General features: G+C 41.4%; 2 protein-coding genes across 12 annotated transcripts in view; both read left to right on the forward strand.

Moving 5' to 3' along the window:
* Positions 1-6,854, forward strand: part of TUT7 (terminal uridylyl transferase 7) — a 72,242-nt gene extending 65,388 nt beyond the window's left edge. For all 9 annotated transcript variants that reach the window (XR_012332462.1, XR_012332463.1, XR_012332464.1 and 6 more), the window contains one exon: positions 1,050-6,854. Coding sequence is in view for 5 of the 9 variants with exons in the window: in XM_019940393.3 (XP_019795952.1) it covers positions 1,050-1,117 (68 nt within the window). In the remaining 4 variants the exon portion in view is untranslated. The remainder of the gene's footprint in view (positions 1-1,049) is intronic.
* ISCA1 (iron-sulfur cluster assembly 1) lies at positions 6,716-18,476 on the forward strand. 3 transcript variants are annotated; one of them, XM_033857876.2, is made up of 6 exons: positions 6,716-6,854; positions 10,339-10,444; positions 12,244-12,318; positions 13,630-13,683; positions 16,399-16,504; positions 18,181-18,476. In XM_033857876.2, exons 2-6 carry the CDS (start codon positions 10,424-10,426, stop codon positions 18,327-18,329), a joined length of 405 nt encoding a protein of 134 aa, XP_033713767.1. In that variant the 5' UTR covers positions 6,716-6,854; positions 10,339-10,423; the 3' UTR covers positions 18,330-18,476. The 3 variants fall into 3 exon arrangements, with proteins under 3 accessions (XP_033713767.1, XP_073662100.1, XP_033713768.1); XM_073805999.1 differs by lacking the exon at positions 12,244-12,318; XM_033857877.2 differs by lacking the exons at positions 10,339-10,444; positions 12,244-12,318 and having other exon boundaries at positions 6,720-6,854.
* The last annotated feature ends 4,557 nt before the right edge of the window (positions 18,477-23,033 follow it).

The following is a 23,033-nucleotide window of genomic DNA, read 5'->3' on the forward strand; positions in this document are numbered from 1 at the left end:
GTATCTTGTTTGCATTTCTTTGATTACCCATTGATATTGAATATTTTTTTGTGCTGTCTTTTTCTCTTTCATATATTGCTTTTTCTTTCACCAGCTATCTATTGGTGTTCATCTTTTCTCTATTGATTTGTAACTTCTTTAGTACTAAGCATAGAAAGCCTTTTTCATAAATAAAATATAATGTGATGTACTTAGGAAACTGTTTCCCCACCCCAAGATTGTATAAGTAGCCACTACTTCTTATACTTTGACTCTCTTATATTTAATTCTATAATTCATTTGGAATTAGGTGGGGAGGAAAAGTATGATGTGAGGCAGGAAACTTATCTAACCCTTTTCTTCCAAAATTACTTATTTGACACAATACCAGTTATTGAACAATCCATACTTTCCCCCATTGATTTGAAATGTATATAATCAATGTGTATAACCTTTGTTATATACTACTTTCTTACAAGTAATCACTTAAGAATTTCTCAGTTTTCTTGCTTCATTGATCTATTTGTTTAGACTCCAGAACAGAACTTATTAACTGTTCTGTGGTATGCATTTAATTAGCAGTCTTTATTTCTGTCCTTCACCTGTAAATATAATAAATTTCCTTTTTTTCTTTTAAATCAATGACTTATGGCTACAATATCACCATTCACAGCTTCGTGTCGTCAGAGTAATGACGCAAGATATACATTTCTGACCAAAGTATTCTTTGCAATCTATTCTGTTTGGTTGCAGATGCAGAGCAGAGCCTTTAAAAGTTCACCTGGCCTTCTGTACCAATATGTAAATAGTGAGCATGCAAATGTATTAAAATGATGTCACTCTAGCAACTCGTCTGCATTTAGAAAGAATGTGACGAGGCTTATGTTTAATAGATAATGTTCTATATATACCTTTTTACAATATATCTAGCCAAATTACTTGATTGAAAACAAGTGACCAGTATGAAAAGTTTCTGTGAATAATTAACAATAAGAAGTAACTGTATGGCGTTTACGATAAAGTGAGGCTTGTTTCATTTATGTTGGGTTTTGTTTTTTCCCCTCCTCTAGGTAGCCTTTCCAGTAAATATATGACTCAGGGAAAAGCCTCAGCGAAGAGGACCCAGCAGGAATCATGAGGGAAGGAAAATGCCGCACTCTAAATGGCCACTCAGGCGTTCCTATTCACTTTGAAAATTAGGTTCATTTCACAGGACACAGCAGCATAGATCAGGCTTCAACTTAACATTTAAGGGAAATGTCCGATTTTTTTTTTTAACTTAATGAAATTGTTAATGAGGAAAAAAAATTTTTATATAGTCTTACCTACTACAAATCCCTGTAGATTTAAGGATTTTAATAGAAAGCCATGATGTATGTATTGAAGACAGGTTTAAAAAAAAATGTAATTATGGGCCAGTATTCAGGAATACAATTTCATGCTTTTTAATTCTTTCAAAGCACACTAAAATTGGTGTGCTGATGAACTCCAAGTAAATTAATCCTTTTTTTCCCTTATAAATCCTTTTTGTTTGTTTGTTTTGAAGAGGGGAAATTATATTTATTGTTGTTGACTGAATCCTTGTGTGAAAGCGTGTCAAATATGTGTGAACTGCCACTACTGTATTTACGATTTACAAACCTTACTTTATTGATATTTGTAGAAGAAGTGATAACGTGAACATGAGTACCTATTTATGTGAGCCTTCCGTGGATGAGCAGTGCCACTGAGGGGCTTTTAGTTTTCTTCCCTCTCTAATTTTAAGTAAGTTGACATATAACTACTATGGTCATAAAAATGAAGTAAGGAAAACAAGAGTCCTGTTTGCTGCTAAAAACATTTTCAAAGGAAAAATGACAAAAGTAATTTTTACTTTTTATGATATTCAGAAATTAGGGTGGAGGACTTTTAAAATCCCTGATTATTAAAGAGGCTATCTCTGCCAATCATGAGTTTGATTGGTCTGACTGGAGCCCTCCTGGAACTGTTTCTCTAATTCACAAGCCCTTCAGAAGTAGTACATGGTCTAAACTATGCCTCGGTTTATTTATCATTTTGAAATAAAATCACATTTTCAACCTGTAACTTTATCCATATTACTTTCCACTGAGAGTCCTACATTTCCTGAGGAAACTAGGTCAAGGATTAAGGGCAGTACAGATCTGCTCCTCTTTATCCCGTGTTCCCTTTACATGTGCTCATTCGATCTGGTGTTTATTGACACCCGACGCCTGCCAAGTCCTGAGAGTGTGCCAGTAAGAGGCACAGATTTATGGGGGGTGAATGCATAGGAAGGGCTGCAGGGGGTGCTTGCTGGGCAAACGTTCCCAGATAGAAGAGGGCTCAGAAAGTAGCACACCTTGTGTGCCCTTCTTTTAAACAAATTACTTGGAGGCGTTTTCCAGCTAAAAAAGAACCATATCAAAATTAACTTTAGAGGGGAGTTCCCTTTGGCTTAGTGGTTAGGATTCGGGGCTTTCACTGCTGTAGCCCAGGTTCAGTCCCTGGCCAGGGAACTGAGATACTGCAAGCCACGCGGGGCAGCGAAAAAAAGAAAAAAAAAATGAACTTTAGAGTAGGGAAGTTGTGGTAGAAAGAATTAGGCATTATTCCTTACTCAGTTTTGAATGAACAGAAACTCATGAATTAACAAGTAAATTAAGCACCCTGGGCTAAAACTGCTCTACCTGACTTTCCTCCGCTGCTCCTCTTTTCTTCTCTTGCCTTCGTACATGACAGTCGACTGGACACGTAATTCTTGTCACTTTCTTTGGAAAGACTGTTGATGGCATTCTGTTGTCTTCTGGCATAGTAACGAGATTGGGGCCAACCTGATTTTTGTTCCCTTATAGGTTTTATTTTTCTGCTTGGATGCTTCTGTGTTTATTTCTCCCTGTAACTTTTGTATCAGTGACATTTGTCTGAAACAAAAGTGAATCCAATGTCTCTCCCCACCTAAGGTTTTTTTTTTTTTAATTTGAGAGAATATCTATATTCATAATTTTAGTTCTCAAAAATACTTTTGTCTATTCTCAAATGCCTCTCCCTATCATCTCTTTTCTTTCCGGTTAGGAAAGCTTGTCAAGTTTAACCTCCACGTGACTGGCTTGATTTTTAGTGTCATCCTCCTGTTTGCTCTTTCTAACATGAGGTTTGTTATTGCACTTGTAACTTTCTTGAACTTACCTAACCCACCACCTTCCTTTTCCTCTCATTCTTTTAGTTTGTTCTTATTATCTTCCTTTTCATAGAAACCATATTTTCATATATCCTTTGAAGAATGTTGAAAGTTTCCTACATTTTATTCTGATTTCTAAAGTAGATTCTGCCTAATGTATTTGATAGCTTTTTGATTTTCAGTTCGTCACACTGAATCAGTGGGACAGTGACTAGTATTTGCCAGCAGACCTGGATAATGTATTGCCCTTGGTTCTCTTCACTCCCTTTACTTGGATGCTGGTCACAGCCCCTTCTCAGCACCCCAGCTGGGGGACAGGAACATCTGCTCCATGCTGAGTCCAGTTTCCAGGGTGTGGCTATCTTGCAGATGCAGCTGGTCTGTCTCTTACAAGCTGCAAAAATGCCCCACCACCAGGGTTCTCCCTTCCTCTTTCTCTCAAGAACAAAAATATGAAATCCATTTTTTATACCCCCAATCTACACTTTTTAATCTCTTGCTCAGTGTGTACAGTAGCAGGAATGTGCACACTTAGAGATGTTATTAAATGTTCTCAGATAACTTCAGTTTATTCAAATACATATATATATTACCCTAGTGGAAAAAATCCTGGGTAGATAAGTCAGTAGGGTTCAGTATTACGGCAAAAAAAAATGTTGAAAAGCAAACAGAATTTAACAAACCTCCCTAAAATTGCAAAGATGTGCTCGGTACTTCTTTTTCTTTGAAAGCAGGCTTGTTTGGACAGCAGCAGTCAAGAATTTAGCACACTTTCCACTGAGTGGAATTCTAGGCTTAATTAGATTCTGGCTCTGCCATTATTCCAGCTGAGAGTTTGGCAAATCCCTCTGACCTTTTAGCAGTTCATTTTCCTTGCCTGTAAAATGGAAACCATACCTGCCCTTGCACAGTAGTGAGGATCAAGTGCGGTCTTACTAAGAAAACACTTTTTTAAATGTCTAGAACCCTGAAATTAAATCCTGAAGTGCAGTGTTGAACATTTTCCTATTGTAAGTTTTTAACCTATTAGTGGAAATCTAGAAGTGGTTACAGCTTGGGACCACTTCAACAGTCTCCACACCCGCCTAACTTCAATACCACACAACAGCTGCTGCTCTGAGATAAAGGAGCACACATTTTTTATATAGTCATGAAGACACTTTCTTCTAACATGCCAGTTTCTTTCAGGGATCTGCACCATTTTCAAGTAACATTAGGTATGCCTGATCCACTGACAAGCAGATTATGTGGCTGAGCACATACATGCAAAACAGCCAACAAGTTAAAAACTGAGTAGTGTGTATTAAATAGAGGAAAGAAAGCTATTAGTCATACACAGGATCCTCAATCAGAAAATTCAGGACTGGATTTTTTAAATAGTGTCTAAGGCACTATACTAAAGGGCTTGAGTTTAAGCATCATTTATAAAATAGCCATGCCAACGCTCCTCTGTGTGGCTCAAAGTAGTGAGGCTCCAATGAGATAATGTGCTCAAGGGTTCTTCTGAAACCTGAACAGTGCTACGCAACTATATAACATTTTTCAATAATTGATAAAAATACATGGCATCTTTTTTTTACATTTTTATTAATAAACTTTATTTTTTAGAGCAGGTTTAGGTTCACAGCAAAATTGAGCAGAAAGTAGAGAGTTCCCTTATGGCCCCTGCAGCACACCAACCTCCACCACTGTCCACATCCTGTACCGGAGTGGGACATTTGTTACAATCCATGAACCTACATGGGCACATCATTGTCACCTGGAGTCCACTGTTTACATTAAGATTCATTCTTGGTGTAGCACATTCTGTGGCTTTGGACAAATGTATAATGACATTGTATCATATGAAGTATTTTCAAAATTCATGGCATCTTTGAATATCTATTACCAATTAGCACCGTTTATGGAGTGCTGCTGTGTGCTGTGCAGTCTTCTAAGAGCTTTTCATTTAATCTTCATATCTTTAGGAGACAAGGCATGAGAAAGAACGTGATCACCCACCTAGTCACAGATCACCACCTAGTCAAATCACCCACCTAGTTAAAGATGAAACCAAGAGACGATTCCACACTACCTCGCCTAATCCCACAGTTTCTTCTGTGCACAGCGGGGCTTGGAAAACAACTATTCTCTTACTGTCAATGCGATCGCGTCTAAGTAGCAGAGAGAAGATTACTTAACTAATTCTGAACTATCCAATCCTGTAGGCTCTAGAGGATGAAAGATAAACTGGGTTCTAATAAACACTTCACACTCCGCGCGTGGCGGGGAGCGAGAGGAAGCCCTCGCCCAGCCCAGCCCAGCATTTTAAAATAAAAATAAAAAACACTTCACTGATTAGTTCTTTCCACGTCAAAACACTGAGCAAGAATCCATCCTCCCCAGCAAGACTCCACACAACCTCCTCCTTCCTTTCTCCCTTTAGCATTTAGAAATGCCGCCTTTCTTTTTTTTTTTTTTGGTACGCGGGCCTCTCACTGTTGTGGCCTCTCCCGTTGCGGAGCACAGGGTCCGGACGCGCAGGCTCAGCGGCCATGGCTCACGGGCCCAGCCGCTCCACGGCATGTGGGACCTTCCCAGACCGGGGCACGAACCCGTGTTCCCTGCATCGGCAGGCGGACTCTCAACCACTGCGCCACCAGGGAAGCCCGATATGCCGCCTTTCTTGATGTTCTCCTCCCATCTGCTGCCCCTACTGCACTTCTCTCCTACCAGGATCTCCAATTCTTCCTTGGACCTTCCGTTTACCAGGCTTCCTGTGTACGCCTTGGGTATAGTGCTGGCTGCACAATGCCTGGGGCTCAGGAATGTTTGCCGAATTAAAGGACAGAAGTCCCTGAGCAGCCACAAGATCTGACAAGCAACAGGTATTCCATCAAGCTATCGACTGGTACTTGCTATAAAAGTATTCCCCGAGCTGCCCAGTCACATCTTACAGTAAAGCTGGATTCCAACCTAAAGCAAACATTGTGTTAGTACCATATTTCAACATCCCAACATCCTAAGCAGCTTGGGGAAAGGCAGGGGAGAGAAGGAGGATGTTTATTGAGAATCTGCGGTAATTCTACGCTCTTAAGAACTGCCAAGCTGGACCAAAAAGGAAGACGGAAACGTATGTAGCTGTCCGGGCCTCGAATCCATTCTGCCCTTGTGAACCGCACCTACGGCCGCACCTTGTGAACCGCACCTACGGCCGGTAGACTCCTCTGAGTTCTTAAGCGGCGGGGCAGCACCTTGCCCAGAAGTCAGGGCGTGGAACGGCGCGCCTCCAGAATCCACAAGTCCGAGTTCATTCCATGTGCCCCACTCTGGCTTGAGTCAGCGCGCGTGGATCTGCCGCAGAGCTACGACCTTGCGCTCGACCCCTGTGTCCCGCGTCACATGACCACGGCCCGGGCGCCAAGCCACGCTCTCCGCCTGTCACTCATACGGCCCGCCCCACGCCCGTCACTCATACGGCCCGCCCAATGGCGACGGCGTGGGCGGGCCCACGAGGGGCGGGGCCTAGGGCGCCGTGCGCCGGAGCTTGTGGCGTCAATGCGCCCGCCGTGTCCATGGAGAGAGGCTGAGGTGGCCGAGTTCCGGCCCGAGGTATCGGGGCGCCGGGAGGGCGAGGATGTCGGCTTCGTTAGTCCGGGCCACTGTCCGGGCTGTGAGCAAGAGGAAGTTGCAGCCCACCCGGGCCGCCCTCACCCTGGTGAGTGGCTGGGGCGCGCGACCGGGCCCGTTATATTGGTTCACCTTCGCCCCCGCGAGGGGGGGCACGGTGGCAGGGCACAGCACGGCCGGGCGGCAGCACCCCTGACCCGCTCCGCAGCCGCCGCATCGTCCCCACCCCCAACTCGCCTCTGCTGTGGAGATAAACAAGCACGGGCGGGGCTGCTCCTCGGGAGCCGGGCGCCCGGGAACTACGTTTCCCAGCAGGCGGCGCGCCGCCGCGTGCGGAGGGGGGAGGGGCGGCGCGAGCACGGCCCCTTGGGGGTCAGGCGCGGCTTTTCCGGAGCTTGGGGTTGCGGAGGGTCTTGCTGCGGCAGCAGTGCTTGAGGTCGCGGGTTACTTAGAGGTCGAAGTGCCAGGTGCCGGGCGCAGCTGGGTGAATGAACCAGGGTTCCTACCCTTGTGGCGCTTGGGGAGAGCCGAGCCTAGCCTCGCCCGGCCGCAGGACCACAGTGTGATGCGGGAGCGCCGGTGAGAGCGCGGAGACAACAAAGCCCACCCGCTTGCAGAGATCAAGGCTGCAGTGCACAAAGGGTTACTTCCTGGTGTCTGGGGTTGAAGAGGCTTTGAAACGCACTCTGTGCCTCCAGGGGCCCTAGGCCGTGGTGGCTCTAACAAAGGACAAAGAAGGATAAATTACCACCCTGAGTGAGTTTACAGCGTTCTCTGGGTGAAAGGTCAAACACACTCAAAGGAAACTTGCTGCAGATACTTACAGAACTTACTGTGCATGCTGGATCCCCGACGTACTGCAGAGTTTTGTTTTGTGTTTTAAATTCACATAAAATTAACCACTTGTAAGCGTTCGATTCGGTGGCATTTAGTACATTCACAGTATTGTAAAACTGTCACTTCTATGTAGCTCCAAAACACCTGGCCCCAAAAGAAAACCCCCTGTCCATTAAGCAGTTACTATTTGCAGTTTTGAAAGATTAATTTCATAGGAAATCTTATGATCAGTTCAGCATTCTTCTCACACACACCCCACTCTTGGTAAAGAAGCCTTTGTGCAAACATTCAATTCCTGAAGACTGGGGAAAACAGATTAAATTGAATCATGGATTCCGTTCAATTTAATGCCATGAGAAGGCCTGTTGCCGGAAAATTCGTTTCAGCAAAACAGGAGAAAGTCATGATCAGGTGGAAGAATATATTTTTATAATGAGTCACTGTTTTAGGTGCATAAGGAGGTTATTCTGTTTTTATGTGATACTGTATTCTACATTCCTTTTTTCTGTACCATCAAGCCCATTTTCCTGTCTGAAAGATACACTGTCAAATCTTAGAATTCTCCAAGATTTGAAATCATAAGAACTAGAAAGCACTACTCATACTTTGCGTCTCCTTTCAATCTCAGTAAAAATTATTCAGAAATCAAAAGAATTCTACCACTGGTACTGATAGAGCCAGGAAGAGTCAGAAAGTGTGGAGACACTTTTTTGCCTTTTCTTTCTCCACCATTTGGCATGGGTCATACCCTTTCTCTCCATTCCTACTTAGTCATCAGACATTTAAGACCTACGTTTCCCACCCTCTTGGGACACAGTCATGGGCCAGGCCTTTGGCACCTCTAGAAATTACTAGGAACAATAACCCAGCCCACTTTCTCAGACCTGCTCTCAATCCGTGCTTGCTCCTTTATGCTTCATTACCTGTCCCGGCTTACCAGGCCAATTCTGCTACCAGCACTGCTTTGTCATGTCAGTTCTCAGTTCACAAGGGCTCTGTGTTGCCTTTGATCAACATTTCCAATTAGCATGCAGGAGTCCATTGTCTGAATTTATCCTCCTTAACTGTCTAGCGGACTTTAGTTCCTTTCCCTGTGATCTTAGCTGGTGCCAACGCACATCCCTGTTTCTTTCCACCAAAGGTCTGTGGTAGCAGGCTTGCAGTTATTTTAATCCTGGCATGTGTTCCTAGTCTTAACACACTGGCATGCATGTATGGATATCTGTGCTTAATTTTCAAGTGTTTTTGCAAACGTTTAACACCGTATTCATTTAAGTGCAAAAGCAGTGAAATCATCAAAGGACTAATGAGTGAAGACAGATGAGAGCAAATGAAATGAGATAGTTCAATGAAATGGGTAAGAAGAGATGATGAATGTTAGCTAAGTATATAAATTTTGACATCAGGAATTCAACATGTTGCAACCTTTGAGAAGTGCTGTACCTGTGCAGTGTAGTCAGTGAGAGGTTAGGAAAAGGTATTGATGAAATAAAAGCATGATTCCATGTTTTCAGAGCCAAATTACCTGTGTTAACTGTTGTTAATCCAGGAGAGGATTGATGGTTTGCTGGAGAGAAAGACTTTAAAGACTGGTCACAGGCACTTTTATGCAACCAGGGGTGGGTCCTTGATAGAATAAGGTTTCAACCCACCACATCAAAGTCAGTACCCTTCATCCAAGGAGGATGACATCCCCCTTCCCTACTTCCCTGCAGGCCCAGGAATTGCGAATGAATTGTATGTATAGGAGCCAGAGTAAAATATGACTGAAGAACTTGAAGATTTAACACTACACTGCAGGCAGAGGCCTTTATTTCCATTGTTGTACAAAGCAGAATCATTGCAGCCCTAATTAGGGTTAGGGATATACCCACAACTGTCCTAAAGCTCAACCAAAGATGTGAAGATTAATGGTACATAGCCAGCATCATTCTTGATGCACAAGAGAGAAGTTAATTCATTACATACAGTGGGTACCTTAGGGCTTAATTTCTAGCAGCTCCTGGTTGAGAAGGGTCTGGAAACAATATGATGTTAAATACATGGGGGCTCAAGGAGGTGTTTATTCATTGAAGGAGTAGCCCCAGAAGTCCTTTGGAACAGTGACCAAGCTGTAAGATTGGTATATGGAGGCAATTTAAGGGGCATTACACAGGAAACAATTGGAAGTAGCCTGAATGAAAGGCCAAGTTAAATAAGTAAGAGTAAATCCTGTTGGCAAGATATGTAGTCATTGCAAGTAATGATTTTTTTTTAAAGGTTTGGGAGTCATAACTCTTAATTCTTTGACTTACTAGCCCTGTGCAAATTATTTAATCTTTAATACCTAAATCACAGAACTGAAAGAATAAAAAGATGATGCATATAAACCATTAAGCACCTAGAAAGTACTCAAGAAACAGTGAATATATATGTACGTTACTATGTATCAAATGAGTAGCATGTTAAACTTTCAGCAGTAGGCTACAAAATTGTGAATATGTACTATGATTACCTGCATGTACAGGAATAGGCAAAGACAAAAGGGAAACAGCATCATAATGCCATAGCTGTTAAAGAATGACTCAAACAAAATATACTGAAATTTATTCATTGGCTGCCCTTTATCTACCATCTTTTAAACCTTAAAATACCAGATTTACAATGAAACGAAACTAGGTTGTAGTTGTTGGCTCATGTTTAGTATACATAATCGTGGAGTTAACTTCGGGTTTTAATCTTGTTTCCTTAAACAGCAAAAAATGAAAATTGCCTGGGGGAATGACTAAGGAAATGCAGTATTGAGGATGGAAAGTTTCTGCTACAAGGAATAGAAACGCTATGGCATTGGATAAAGTAAAAGTATGTTGCTATGAAGTAGTCAAAAGATTCGTTTATCTGCAGTGCCTTCTCCCATAATTTCAGCCACAAAAACAGACTAGAAGTCGTTTTTTTTTTTTAAGGCCAAAATATCTCACTCAAAGATACTCTTTCACTTGAAAGAATGTCTTGTTCTGTGATATACATATGAGAGAAATAATATTTCATTGAGTTTCTTGAATTTTATTTCACTGGCCAAATCTCAGGTGAATTAGACTCATTGATTATACATAACTTTCTTGGGTAGGTATGGGTAACTTAGTTGTTTGGGGGAGTATGTTGAAACTGGAGGGCCGCTAGGCTTGCAGCATGTTGTTTTGCTGAAGTTTTTATACTATTTCCCAGAATGATCTTAAGTCCCAAACGTTCCCCTGTTTAGTCATTCTGACTTGTTCTGAAATTCAGATCCATTGCTTGGAAAGTTCTAATAACCATATCTTTACCCTGACGTGGACTCTCAGCAGGGTTATACATCATCAGTAACACTCCTCCCAGTGGGGTATATTGGATTATTGCCTGACACTAGGAAATTAAGACATGTTTTGGTTCCTGTAAAGACATGTTTTGGTTCCCAGGCACGCAGGTAATTTTTCTCTTAAGCCCCTTTCTGTATGAAATGTTGAACATCAACCACTTTGTGGTAAGTGGACCACTCTCCATGAATTGCTTTTGTTTGCTGTTTAAGTGTTTTCTACTAAGAGTTGAGAAAAGAAGGAAATATATTGCTTTTGTAAAAACCAAATTAGATAATTTAGAAAGTCACATGAGACTCAGGAGTTCCCTGGTGGTCCAGTGGATAGGATTTGGCGCTTTCACTGCCATGGCCCAGGTTCAATCCCTGGTCAGGATGAAAAGAAACAGGTGGGGCAGCATGGTATGTGTGCCCTGAGCTTACACCTCCCATCTGCTGGCAATAAACCAAGGCTCCGCATCAGGTTGGACTTCCAGTGAGTATTTTCCCACGACTGTGCCTTTTTTTTTTTAATTTACTGGAAATCTTTTGATTGTAATTTGACAGTAATTAGATTAATTTCTTCAGGACTCACATGGGAAATATCACCATGAAAATTAGGAAAGCTAGTTTTTACTGGCAATCATTTAGAAGTGTAACTAAGCATTTTTTAAAAATTTTTTCCATTAATATCTCTCTATTTGAGGTTAATATACTGTGATCTTAAAAAATAAATAAAAATAATTCTCTGCAGAATTTCCTCCTTCCCCCCACCCCCCCATCCTATTCCCTGTCGTTGATCTGCTTGGTTCCTGTTCTGAAAGAACCACTGGTAGTGATTTATTCAACTTTTTTTTTTTAAGTGACACACAATAAGAAATACATACACACCGTATGTTAATAACTGAATCAAAGTTTCACTGTTTATCAAGTGCAGTGCACTGTTCTGTGATTTTTGTTTTTGTTTTTTGGCTGTGTTGGGTCTTCGTTGCTACGCACGGACTTTCTTTGGTTGCGGTGAGCGGGGACTGCTCTTCGTTGCGGTGCGCGGGCTTCTCATTGTGGTGGCTTCTCGTTGCGGGGCACAGGCTCTAGGTGTGCGGGCTTCATTAGTTGTGGCACCCGGGCTTCAGTAGTTGTGGTACCTGGGCTTAGTTGCTCCGTGGCATGTGAGATCTTCCCAGACCAGGGATCGAACCCATGTCCCCTGTGTTAGCAGGTGGATTCTTAACCACTGCGCCATCAGGGAAGTCCCTGATTTTGTTTTTGTTTTTTTAATGATAGTCTCAACCTTCTACATTGGTTTCATGACTTTTCTAAATTTGTCCAGACTCTGCTTCAGCATCTGCATCTGGCCAAGCCCCAACCAGACAGGGTGAAAGAGCACACTCGGGCCATCCATCAGGTCTGTACCCCCAGCACAGGCTTGAGTTCTGGCTACGATTACTACCTAGTTGTAGATCATAATGTCCACTCTGAGATTTCACAAACCAGGAAAATGCCTGTATAGAAAACTGGAGGACCGGCTCAGCATTGCCAGCTAGAGGAGCTAGTAAAACGAAACGTAGGAAGGACATGATCTCTTCATGATAATATATTCTCATTGTTATAATAATAGCTGGCTTATGTTGAGCTCTCTGTTCCTGGCGCTATTCTAAATGCTTTTCATGAATTCGTTCATTTAATCCTCACAAGAATCCTGAGGAGGAGGGACTTTTATCCCTGTTTAAGCCAAGTAATGGGCTGGGACACAGCTAGGAAGTGGGCCAGGAATGCCCTGGGACAGGCTTTCTCCCTAACAGCCTCCTCAGGAAATTGGGGTTTGTAATGCTGATCTACGCATGAAGTACATTGAGACGTTTTCTTATTTTTGAGGACAACTGGGCTTGGTTAAACAGCATTTCTCCTGAAAACTCTTCCATGTTCTTGTTTCTATTATTGACTAGCTTAGTTCTGAGCATCATCTAGATGCTCAGATGCTATGGAATAATCTCTGTGGATAGGGACTTCCCTGGAGGCCCAGTGGTCAAGACTTCGTGCTTCCAATGCAAGGGGCGCAGGTTCGATCCCTGGTTGGGGAACTAAGATCCCACATGCCGCGCAGCCGAAATCAATCAATTAATCAATCTCTGTGAACATTTGGTGGGACTGGCACGAGAGGCACACTGCGTTATTTGATGCTGGTAACATTTTTTCCTCTAGGTGTACATTTTGATGGATCTGAAATAGATTTGGGGTAAACAGAATGAGCAATAGAGTTAATAATGATCAATAGGAAAAATGCCTGAAGGTTGGCTTTCCCAATGTGGTACTTGATATCATTCATTGACTGTCGAGTGCCTTCTGTGTGTCAGGCAATGTGCTTGTTGCTGGGCATAAAGTAGGAATTTGAAATAGATGCTGACTAGAAAAATTATATTTGTGATGTGAGTAGATAGTACCACAGAGATTATGACAGGGAGCTGACCTTGACTGAGGGGGTGGGGGCAGGGGATGAAGAGGATGTTGCTAGTGGATATTTTTAAAAATGCTATTAATTGAGTAGAGTTCATATGCTTGTGTATGAAATCCACAAGGTACTCTGGTGAGAATGGAACATAAATTCACCACATGAATTTGCTAAAGATAGACTTGAGTTGTCTTAAATACTAGGAAATATAAGGCTGAAGAAGGCAAAGTTTGTAACTAACAACTTAATAACCTTCCCTTTTTTCAGACACCTTCAGCAGTAAACAAGATAAAACAGCTTCTTAAAGATAAGCCTGAACACGTAAGTAAAACCAATCAGACAAATATTTAGTAAAAAATTGAAGTTGTATTTTCACAATGAATTTATCTTGTGATAAACAGTGTGCTTTCATTAATTAGGGGTTTTTATTTAAAAAGTAAAAAATGCTCATGATTTTTAAATGCAAGTAACACAACAGGGTATTATGAAAAATATGAAAAGGAAGTCACTCTCTCGCCCCACATTCTTTATTCATTCTCCCTTCCAGGAGGCTGCCTCTTCGTGTCCTTGCACAGATCATCTGTGCATTTTATTACCTAGACCAAGGTTTCTCAGCCTCAGCACTGTTGATGTTTTGGACTGGATAGTCCTTGTTGGGAGTGGATTGCAGGATGTTTAGCAGAATCTCTGGCCTGTGCCGGAGTTGTGACAACCAAAACTAATTCCCTGAGGGGAACCGCTGGCCTAGACTTTGCTTGTTACATTTGCGTGTGTGTCTCTTTTCCTACTTAGGTGAGAACATACCACACACACTGTGGTTGCACTTTGCTTTGCCCCTAATAGTATAGCTTGAAGATCTTTCCATATCCTTACATAAAGATCCTTATTCTCTTTATGGCTGCATATACTAATGTATTCCGTTGAACAAGTTTATCTAGCCACGCTCTCATATTAAAGGTCTTTTGGGTTGTTCTCATTCAGTGCTTCCACAAACATTATTCAACAAATATTTAGCATCTGTAGTGTGCCAGGCCCGTTGTTCTGGACCTGTAGGCATAGCTTATTTCATCTACATAAGCTGTATTCTTAGATGTAGAATCGCTGGGCAAGGGGTGTGCGAACCATCTTAATCTTAGCACATTGTTCACTGCCTAAGGGATACTGTAAATGACTTCCAAGACTATTAATATTCAATAATTAGACTACAGAGTAGTTTCTAAGTTCCATTGTACAACCTGTATTACAGTGTAACAGGAGTTCGATCATCTTCCCCCTAAGAATTATTAAATCTAAGTATATCAGTGTTCCAACTCAATTCCAACTAAATTTGGGTAGACTAATGACTAGAGTATAAATTGACCAGTTGACACAATTTCACTTTTGTAGAGTTGAGGGATGTTTGTTCGTTTTGACATGAAAAGGGTTGAGCAAACACTTCTTCAGGTGTCATTTGTGGCATAAGCAATCCCTTTTCCAAACTCCAGGTACCTAAAGCTGTATTTTCACATACTCTTTAATAAAATGTCTCTCTATTCCTAATAGTTGGACTTCCTGCTTGTTTGAGTCTTCCTATTTGCAAAGATAAAAACTAAGTTAAACAAGTATTTATGACGTGTGCTCCAGAATTTCAGCCAGGCACTTTATTATTTATCATGTTGAATATGTGAAATTCCCTCACACATTCTCTAAGCTGTCACTGTGAAGGTGAGACAGCTATAGTTCCGTCTCCTTGTTTGAAGACAGAAGAGAATACTCTGAATGCTTCAACTCATCAAAACCACCAAACATCTTAACATCTAACGCATGCTCTTCATCAGGTGTCTTCCTACTTTATGTTTGCTTTCCTGGAGCAAGCACATGTTACTGCTGTTCAGGGAATCAGGATCTGCTTGCTAAAATGATACTTCTTATGATAATGCTGTATACGCACATGAAAAAGCAGATAGGACTCAAGAATAGATAGAAATTGGGTAGATATTGTTAGAAAACTACATTGAGGTAGACATTGGTATTTTAAAAGTGCTGTTTGGTCACTTTTTAAACTTCTTAACGTCTGTGTTGACTGCAGTCTTTTGCTTTCTGGTACTTGAGAATGTTTACAGAATTAAGGCCCCACGTCACATAGAGGCAATGTGATTGCCAGGTGATGACCTATGAACCTTGGTGAACCTAACCATAGGGAAATATCCTGGGAACATCTCACATGGTGAGGTGGAGCAAAAACATTTTTGAGCAAGTCCAGTTTTCTTATGTAGTCATCTCTGCCATCAGATATTTTTTTCCTTTTTTTTTTAAAAAAAAAAGGTGATTATTCATTTTTGGAATTAAAACTCTTCCCTTAAAAATGTTATTCCCAGAAAAAATGGTTAATAGTAATGGTTAAGTAATAAACATGCTTTAGGTGTAGTGGAATATTATGTAGGCATTAGTTGCAAATGATAATTACAAAAGCTAATTGCATGGGAAAATGATGTCTTAAGTGGGAAAAAAAGCAGAGAATAAATTTTTTATTTCTGCTCTAATAAAAACTATATTTAGGGAATTCCCTGGCAGTCCAGTGGTTAGGACTCTGAGCTTTCATGGCCAAGGGCATGGGTTCAATCCCTGGTTAGGGAACTAAGATCCCACAAGCCGCGTGGCACGGCCAAAAAAAAAAAAAAAAAAACCATGTTTAGATTATATATGAGACAAAGACTGAAAGAAAATAGGAAAAAACGCACAAGCTCATTTTTAGGGTACTGGTGACTGTAGTTTTAGGGTGCAGTGTTCCCTCTGTATTTCTTTCTTCGTATATAATTGGTTTTTATTCTTTTTGGATCCCTGCCAATGTTTTAATGATATTTGTACAGTAGTTAAATTTTTTAAATGCTAGTTTCCCATTCTGTTTATACTTCCTAAAGGGACTATTTATAGCCAGAAATCTAATATTTATCTTTTAGCTTTTGAAGAAAATATTATCAAATAGGGCTTTTATTACTATAACTGTTTAATCTGTACTACATTAAAACTAAGTTTATTTTTACAATGCCTTTTCAGGTTGGTGTGAAAGTTGGTGTCCGAACCAGGGGTTGTAATGGCCTTTCCTACACTCTGGAATATACAAAGACAAAAGGAGACTCTGATGAAGAAGTTGTTCAAGATGGTGAGTTTTATGCAAACTTTTTCTGGACACTTTGTTCTCCCTAAAATGTTTGGCCTTGTGTAGCATGGAGAGTAATGATGATAATAGTAAGAATGGTGTATTTAGTGCTCACTGTAAGGGAGGCATGGTTCGACGGGCTCTCATATATTAACTAATTTATACACAGCAACTAAATGAGAATGGTACTGTATTGTCCCCATTTTGCAGATGAAGAAACTGAGGCACTGAGAGATTAAATATGTTTGCCTAAGGTCACACAGCCAGTAAGTGGCCTTATGAACATTTGAACCCAATCAAGTTCACTCCAGAGGCTGTGCTCTTAGTAACTAAGTGATAGATTATTGGATAAACTTGTTTATTTGTTTCAGTTATGAAAGGTTATCATTGTGTGCAGAAAGATTTTAAGATGATAAAACTTCAGAATGAACCAGCCACTTTGGTGTGAAGCATCTATGTCAAATAAGTAATGTCATTTCCTCCTTTAGAAGAGTCTATTTCCAATTTTTATTAAAAATTTCAGTGCTGGGCTTCCCTGGTGGCACAGTGGTTGAGAGTCCGCCTGCCGATGCAGGGGACGCGGGTTCGTGCCCCGGTCCGGGAAGATCCCACATGCCGCGGAGCGACTGGGCCCGTGAGCCATGGCCACTGAGCCTGTGCGTCCGGAGCCTGTGCTCCACAACGGCAGAGGCCACAACAGTGACAGGCCCGCGTACAGCAAAAAAAAAAAAAAAAAATTGCAGTGCTTTAATTATATTTTGCCCCTCCCCCCCAGTCCCTGCCCCTACCCAATAATCTGATAAAATCTATTTAAAACAAAATAAATACTGCTACAACCTCAGGGGAGTTTCAGCGTGCATGGGTTCTGCAGCACTGGCTTTGTGTGCGCCATTAGCCAGTTTTCATGGGTTCTTGATGTGTATTCTTTTTATTGCACTTAAGTTACTGATCAATAAAGACATTTGTTAATATATTATTTTTAAAATCAATATGTAAAAGTATCTTAAACCTGAAAGTTTTCATCTTAAAGAAGAGATCTAATAAAGATAGTTCATATTTAAGTAATGATGCAGTTTTTTATAAGGAAGAAAGCTTTCTTAATCCATTAGTATTTACGAAGGTTCCCACCTCTACCAACTAGTTAGGTAGAGATAACTAGGGAGTTATGTTATTGTCAGTTTTCTGGTCCATAAGCAGAAAAACAGAACTGCTTGTACTGATTCATGATTTAGTCTTATTAAACTAGCCCATTATATCATAGTCCTTTGTGTTTCTCTAGGCTTGGCAGTGTGTTGTGTATACAAATGTCATTTCAGGATTTTCATTAATCTCATTGACTCCATCTTTACAGAACTCTTACTGAGAATATACACATTTTCTTCATGTAGCAAATTGAAGTATAGCGAAGAAAGGCAAATTCTAGTTTTACACAGAATTGTCATGGAATTTGCTGTACACAACTGTCTAGCCTAATACAATTGTTTTTGACATAGATTATTGTGTAGGAAAGGGGACAGAAAACTGAGCACTGCATCCCTTAAAGGAAATAATGAGACAGATTCAAAAGCCTCTTGTTTGACGTTTGTTAGTGGTTACTATTTAAAGTTCAGTTGTGCTTTGAATCAGCAGGTTCCATGGGATGGCAGGCTTTATATGACTCATGTTTTCTTCTCCCCCAGGAGTCAGAGTGTTCATCGAGAAGAAAGCACAGCTAACACTTTTAGGAACAGAAATGGACTATGTTGAAGACAAATTATCCAGTGAGTTTGTGTTCAATAACCCAAACATCAAAGGAACATGTGGCTGTGGAGAAAGCTTTAATATTTGACTCCTCAGGACTGCTCAGGCTGTAGGCCCCAGGAGAGCTATGGAAGCTCTATGGCTTATTGCAGAAGTCATAGGACTGTCGCATGCTTAAGGTTTGTAACATATGGCTGCCTTACAAGGAAAATAAAGTGATGCATTTGAAAATGAAGCCAGTGTGTTAGATTCCAGAAGAATTGATACTTGTGTCCTTTATAGGGGACAGAAAATGAGAATCTGTTGCTCTCTTTGTGTCGTTTTTCTGATCTGTAAAGAAAAAAAGTTTTACCCTGCAATTAAATTCTCCTTCCTGCATCCTTTCTGTTAGAGCTAGTTTCATGGAAGTTGCCTTCCTGGGGGGGATTTCAGAAAACATATTCTTAATAGGTGTAGATTGGTAGATCTTTTGAAAGGATTGAACGTACTTCTCCCAACAAGATGGATTTTAAAATTCAGAGGCAGGAAGTCTTGACTCCTGGTGTGGTGTGGTGGTGCATTGTTTTTCTACCCAAACTGGGCACAGCGTTTCTACATTTTTATCTAAAACTTCATTGTCTGATACCTCATTTGCTTACCCTGCAGCATCCCCAGCCATTAAAGTATTGGACAGAGATTTCCTTAACTGTAGTGCAGAATAGTTCTGAGTGATGGGATCAAAAGGTAAATACTTCACCCACCTGTTTTTAAGTCCAGTTCTTTTGCCCACCCTAAGCATCTGCTCGGATATGGGATCTCAAGCGGACTTAGATCCTTTTAATCAGAAGTTCTCTTAAAAGCCATCTAGCCCATCCCCTCAGTTCTATACCCTGGGAAGCTGAAGGGCTTTTGTCCCCCCTCACACTGCAGGCTGGGTAGGGGCACAGCCGGGACCACCCACATCTCCCCATCTTGTAGGTGACACGCCAGCCCTGCGCTCCGAGGCAGTCAGTGAAGGTAAACGGGTGGTCTGGCTTCTTTATCTGGTGAACATTTGGATGAGATTTCTCTGTAATTTGGAGAGTATATTTAGTTTTATTTTATTTGGGGTGAGAAGAATCTTATTTTAAATCCCATTTATGTGAATTACCATCTTGTTTCACCAGGACTGTGGAACAGTCGTTTATACTAGCAGGGAAGAAGACATTGTAGCCACCCAGAACTGTTCTTTTGGAAGGTAGTAGTAATTGTGAAGCAGAACATGGGGATCTTTTCTTATAATTCCCAATACGGTGTGTACACTCTGGGTCCTAAGTCCAATTGCTAAAATTTTTAAGCCTAATATTTTAAATTTATTTATTTTATTTACATTTATTTTTGGCTGCATTGGGTCTTCATTGCTGCACGCGGGCTTTCTCTAGTTGCGGCGAGCAGGGGCTACTCTTCCTTGCGGTGCGAGGGCTTGTAAGCCTAATATTTTAACCTGACTTTTTTTTTTTTTTTTTTTTTTTTTTTTTGCGGTACGCGGGCCTCTCATTACTGTGGCCTCTCCCGTTGCGGAGCACAGGCTCCGGACGTGCAGGCTCAGCGGCCATGGCTCATGGGCACAGCTGCTCCGCGGCATGTGGGATCTTCCCGGACCGGGACACGAACCAGTGTCCCCTGCATTGGCAGGGGGACTCTCAACCACTGTGCCACCAGGGACGCCCTTTAACCTGACATTTTATCACCAACTTTTCTTTAACAGTGTTCCTTTTGTCATTTAGTTATTGATTTTCCTGGGTTTGACGTATTAAGTGTTCTGTGAGGTGACATATTTGCTTTTTTTGAAAGCCAATTCTTATGAATTGCAGTAGCTGAGTTCCTTTTTGTTTGTCATATTTACTAAAATACCAGGCACAAAATGCACCAAAACCTAGAGCAGTAGCTTTATGTAAATGCTCATGAATTTGTATTAATATAACTGTCAACCCACTTATAATTTGTGCAATACTGTATATATGTAGATTGAGTTGCCAATAAAAAGAAAATGTAGCCTCTTTGTGATCATAAAATTGCCTTTTCTTTTAAGAGAGCAGGGTTTGTGAATAGCAGCCATTGTTGCTACTAATAAGTAATGTTCTATTTTCCTAACCAGTCTCCCTGCTGCCAGGATTTTCCCCACCTGATTCTGTTGCATCCACTCTTTTAGTTGTTGGGGTCCCCTTGCAGCCCACTGACAGACCATTTCAGATTGCTCTGGGCTCCAGAGTCCTCATTCCCTTTCTCCTTCTGTATCGCCTTTCTCCCTTTTTCACTATAAGGGTCATTCACCTCATCCAAGCTGCTTCTACAGCGTCCCACGCAGATTTCATCCTTACTTTCTCACATGTTGTTATTCACGGTAGGGAATGCTTTTTCCAACTCTGTTGTCTGAGCTTTATGTTCATCTCCCTGCGGTAGTTACCTTCAGGCATATTTGTGAGCACCTGCTCTCCACCATCCCTTAGGCTTCACAGATAACCAGAGACCGTCTCTGAAAGATCTTAGCGTTGACAAATGAGACAGACACCAATGAAAAGAATAGGGTAAGTGTTGCTAATAGCATTTATTCCATACTTGCTACATGCCAGGAACTGTTCTAATTAACAGTCTTCACTACAACCCAGTGAAGTAGGTCTTATGACTGTCGTTTTCGTAGATGAGAAACTGAAATATGGCATGGACAAAATAGTTGACCTAAGGCAAAGTGATAAGTGGCCAAGTCAGGATGACACCCCACACCATCTGGCTCCAGCCCTGTGCCCCTCGCAGTTAGGCTGCACTGCACGTCACGATAAGAGCCGAGATTGCAGGTGCCCTTCTAAAAAGGTATCTAAGAGGGCTTCGCTGGTGGCGCAGTGGTTGAGAGTCCGCCTGCCGATGCAGGGAACACGGGTTCGTGCCCCGGTCCGGAAAGATCCCACATGCCGCGGAGCGGCTGGGCCCGTGAGCCATGGCCGCTGAGCCTGCGCGTCCGGAGCCTGTGCTCCGCAACAGGAGAGGCCACAACAGTGAGAGGTCCGCGTACCGCAAAAAAACAAAAAAAAACAGCGTGCTTGATTTTGGCATACATCCAGTCAATCCTTATTATTTGAAGATTCCCTACTTGTGAGTCTGCCTGCTTGTTAAAATTGATTTGTAACTTCTAAATTATGTGTTGATCCGTTGGTGAAAATGTGGTGATCAAAGGCTCCCAGGAACCCAACCCTGTATTTCCTCTAGGAGCAATGGTTCAGTATTCTAGAATTCAGTGTTGGTGGTTACTTTGTAGAACATAACTACTGGGAATAATAAGAATCAGCTGAACAGTACATCCACTGAAATGAATTTTATATGATGTATGCATATACACAAATGCATGGAAAACTATGAAAGATTATGCACAGGCATACAAACAGTTATACAAACAGGTAATGAATAGAATTTAAATTTTCTTATTTTTGCCAACCTGCATTTTCTAGTTTTTTTCATAATAACTATGTATTACGTGAATTGTAATTATTAAAATGGATTTGGTGCATCTTCAAACAGAAAATGAATTCATCATATTCAGGTATTTGATCATTTTCATTGTATAATAAAGATGAAAGAATACGGGAATAAGAAGGGCTTTTTTGGTTTTGGCATTTTTTCTTTTTTAAAGTCAGAATAGTAATTTCAAAGGTAATAGGCTGTTTCCAACCTTTAATCCACTTCGTTGTTGCTTCCCTTTACTTTCACCCCGGATCTTCATTGTACAAGCATACCTGGAGGTTTATCATTAACCACTTAAAGTTGATTAAAACTGAACCTATGATTAAAAACCAAACCCACATTCTTAACAGGTGAGTGGATAAACAAACTGGTACTTCCAGATAATAAAGCCATGAAAAGACCTGGAAGACACATAAATGCATATTACTAAGTTTTAAGCCTACCTGAAAAGGCTACATCCTGTATGATTCCAACTTGATGACATTCTGGAAGACAAAACTATAGAGACAGTAAAAAGATCCATGATGGCCAGGGGCTTGGGAGGAGGAAAGGATGAATAAACAGAGCACGGAGGATTTTTAGGGCAGTGAAACTACTCTGAATGATACTATAATGGTGGATACGTGTCGTTACATGTTTGTCAAAACTCAAGGAATATAGAACAACAGGGATGAACTCTAATGAAACTATGGACTTTAGCTGATAATACCATATCAACATTGTCACATCAATTACAACAAAGGTACCACATTAACACAAGATGTTAATGATAGGGAACTGGGAGTGGGGAGGGTTATAGGAACTCTCTGTAGTTTACACTCAATTTTCCTATAAATCTAAAACTCCTACAAAAACAAACAAACAAAAAAACAGTCTATTAAGACCAGAACAAAACAACTCATTCAGTTTCTTTTGGAAATTGTAAAGAAATGTGTTGCCTTGTACAGGACAAAAAGCCTTGGCTACTAAGTTTGACAGTTGAGGGCTTCCCTGTTGGCGCAGTGGTTGAGAATCCGCCTGCCAGTGCAGGGGACACGGGTTCGATCCCTGGTCCAGGAAGATCCCACATGCCACGGAGCAACTAAGCCTGTGCCACAACTACTGAGCCTGCGGTCTAGAGCCGATGGGCCACAACTACTAAAGCCTTCGTGCCACAACTACTGAAGCCCATGCACGCCTAGAGCCCGTGCTCCACCGCAAGAGAAGCCACCACAGTGAGACGCCCACACACAGCAACGAAGAGTAGCCCCTGCTTGCCACAACTAAAGAAAGCCCGAGCCAAGCAACGAAGACCCAATGCAGCCAAAAATAAATAAAT

Source organism: Tursiops truncatus, chromosome 6 (genome assembly GCF_011762595.2).
Source record: "Tursiops truncatus isolate mTurTru1 chromosome 6, mTurTru1.mat.Y, whole genome shotgun sequence".
NCBI classification, from domain to species: Eukaryota; Metazoa; Chordata; class Mammalia; order Artiodactyla; family Delphinidae; genus Tursiops; species Tursiops truncatus.

Bases quoted from the DNA above. Each gene is read 5' to 3' on its own strand.
- ISCA1 (XM_033857876.2), top strand. From the start codon at position 10,424: ATGGCATTGGATAAAGTAAAA. The intron at 12,319-13,629 runs GTCTGTACCCCC...CCCTTTTTTCAG, and splicing joins ACACTCGGGCCATCCATCAG to ACACCTTCAGCAGTAAACAA. The intron at 16,505-18,180 runs GTGAGTTTTATG...CTTCTCCCCCAG, and splicing joins TGAAGAAGTTGTTCAAGATG to GAGTCAGAGTGTTCATCGAG.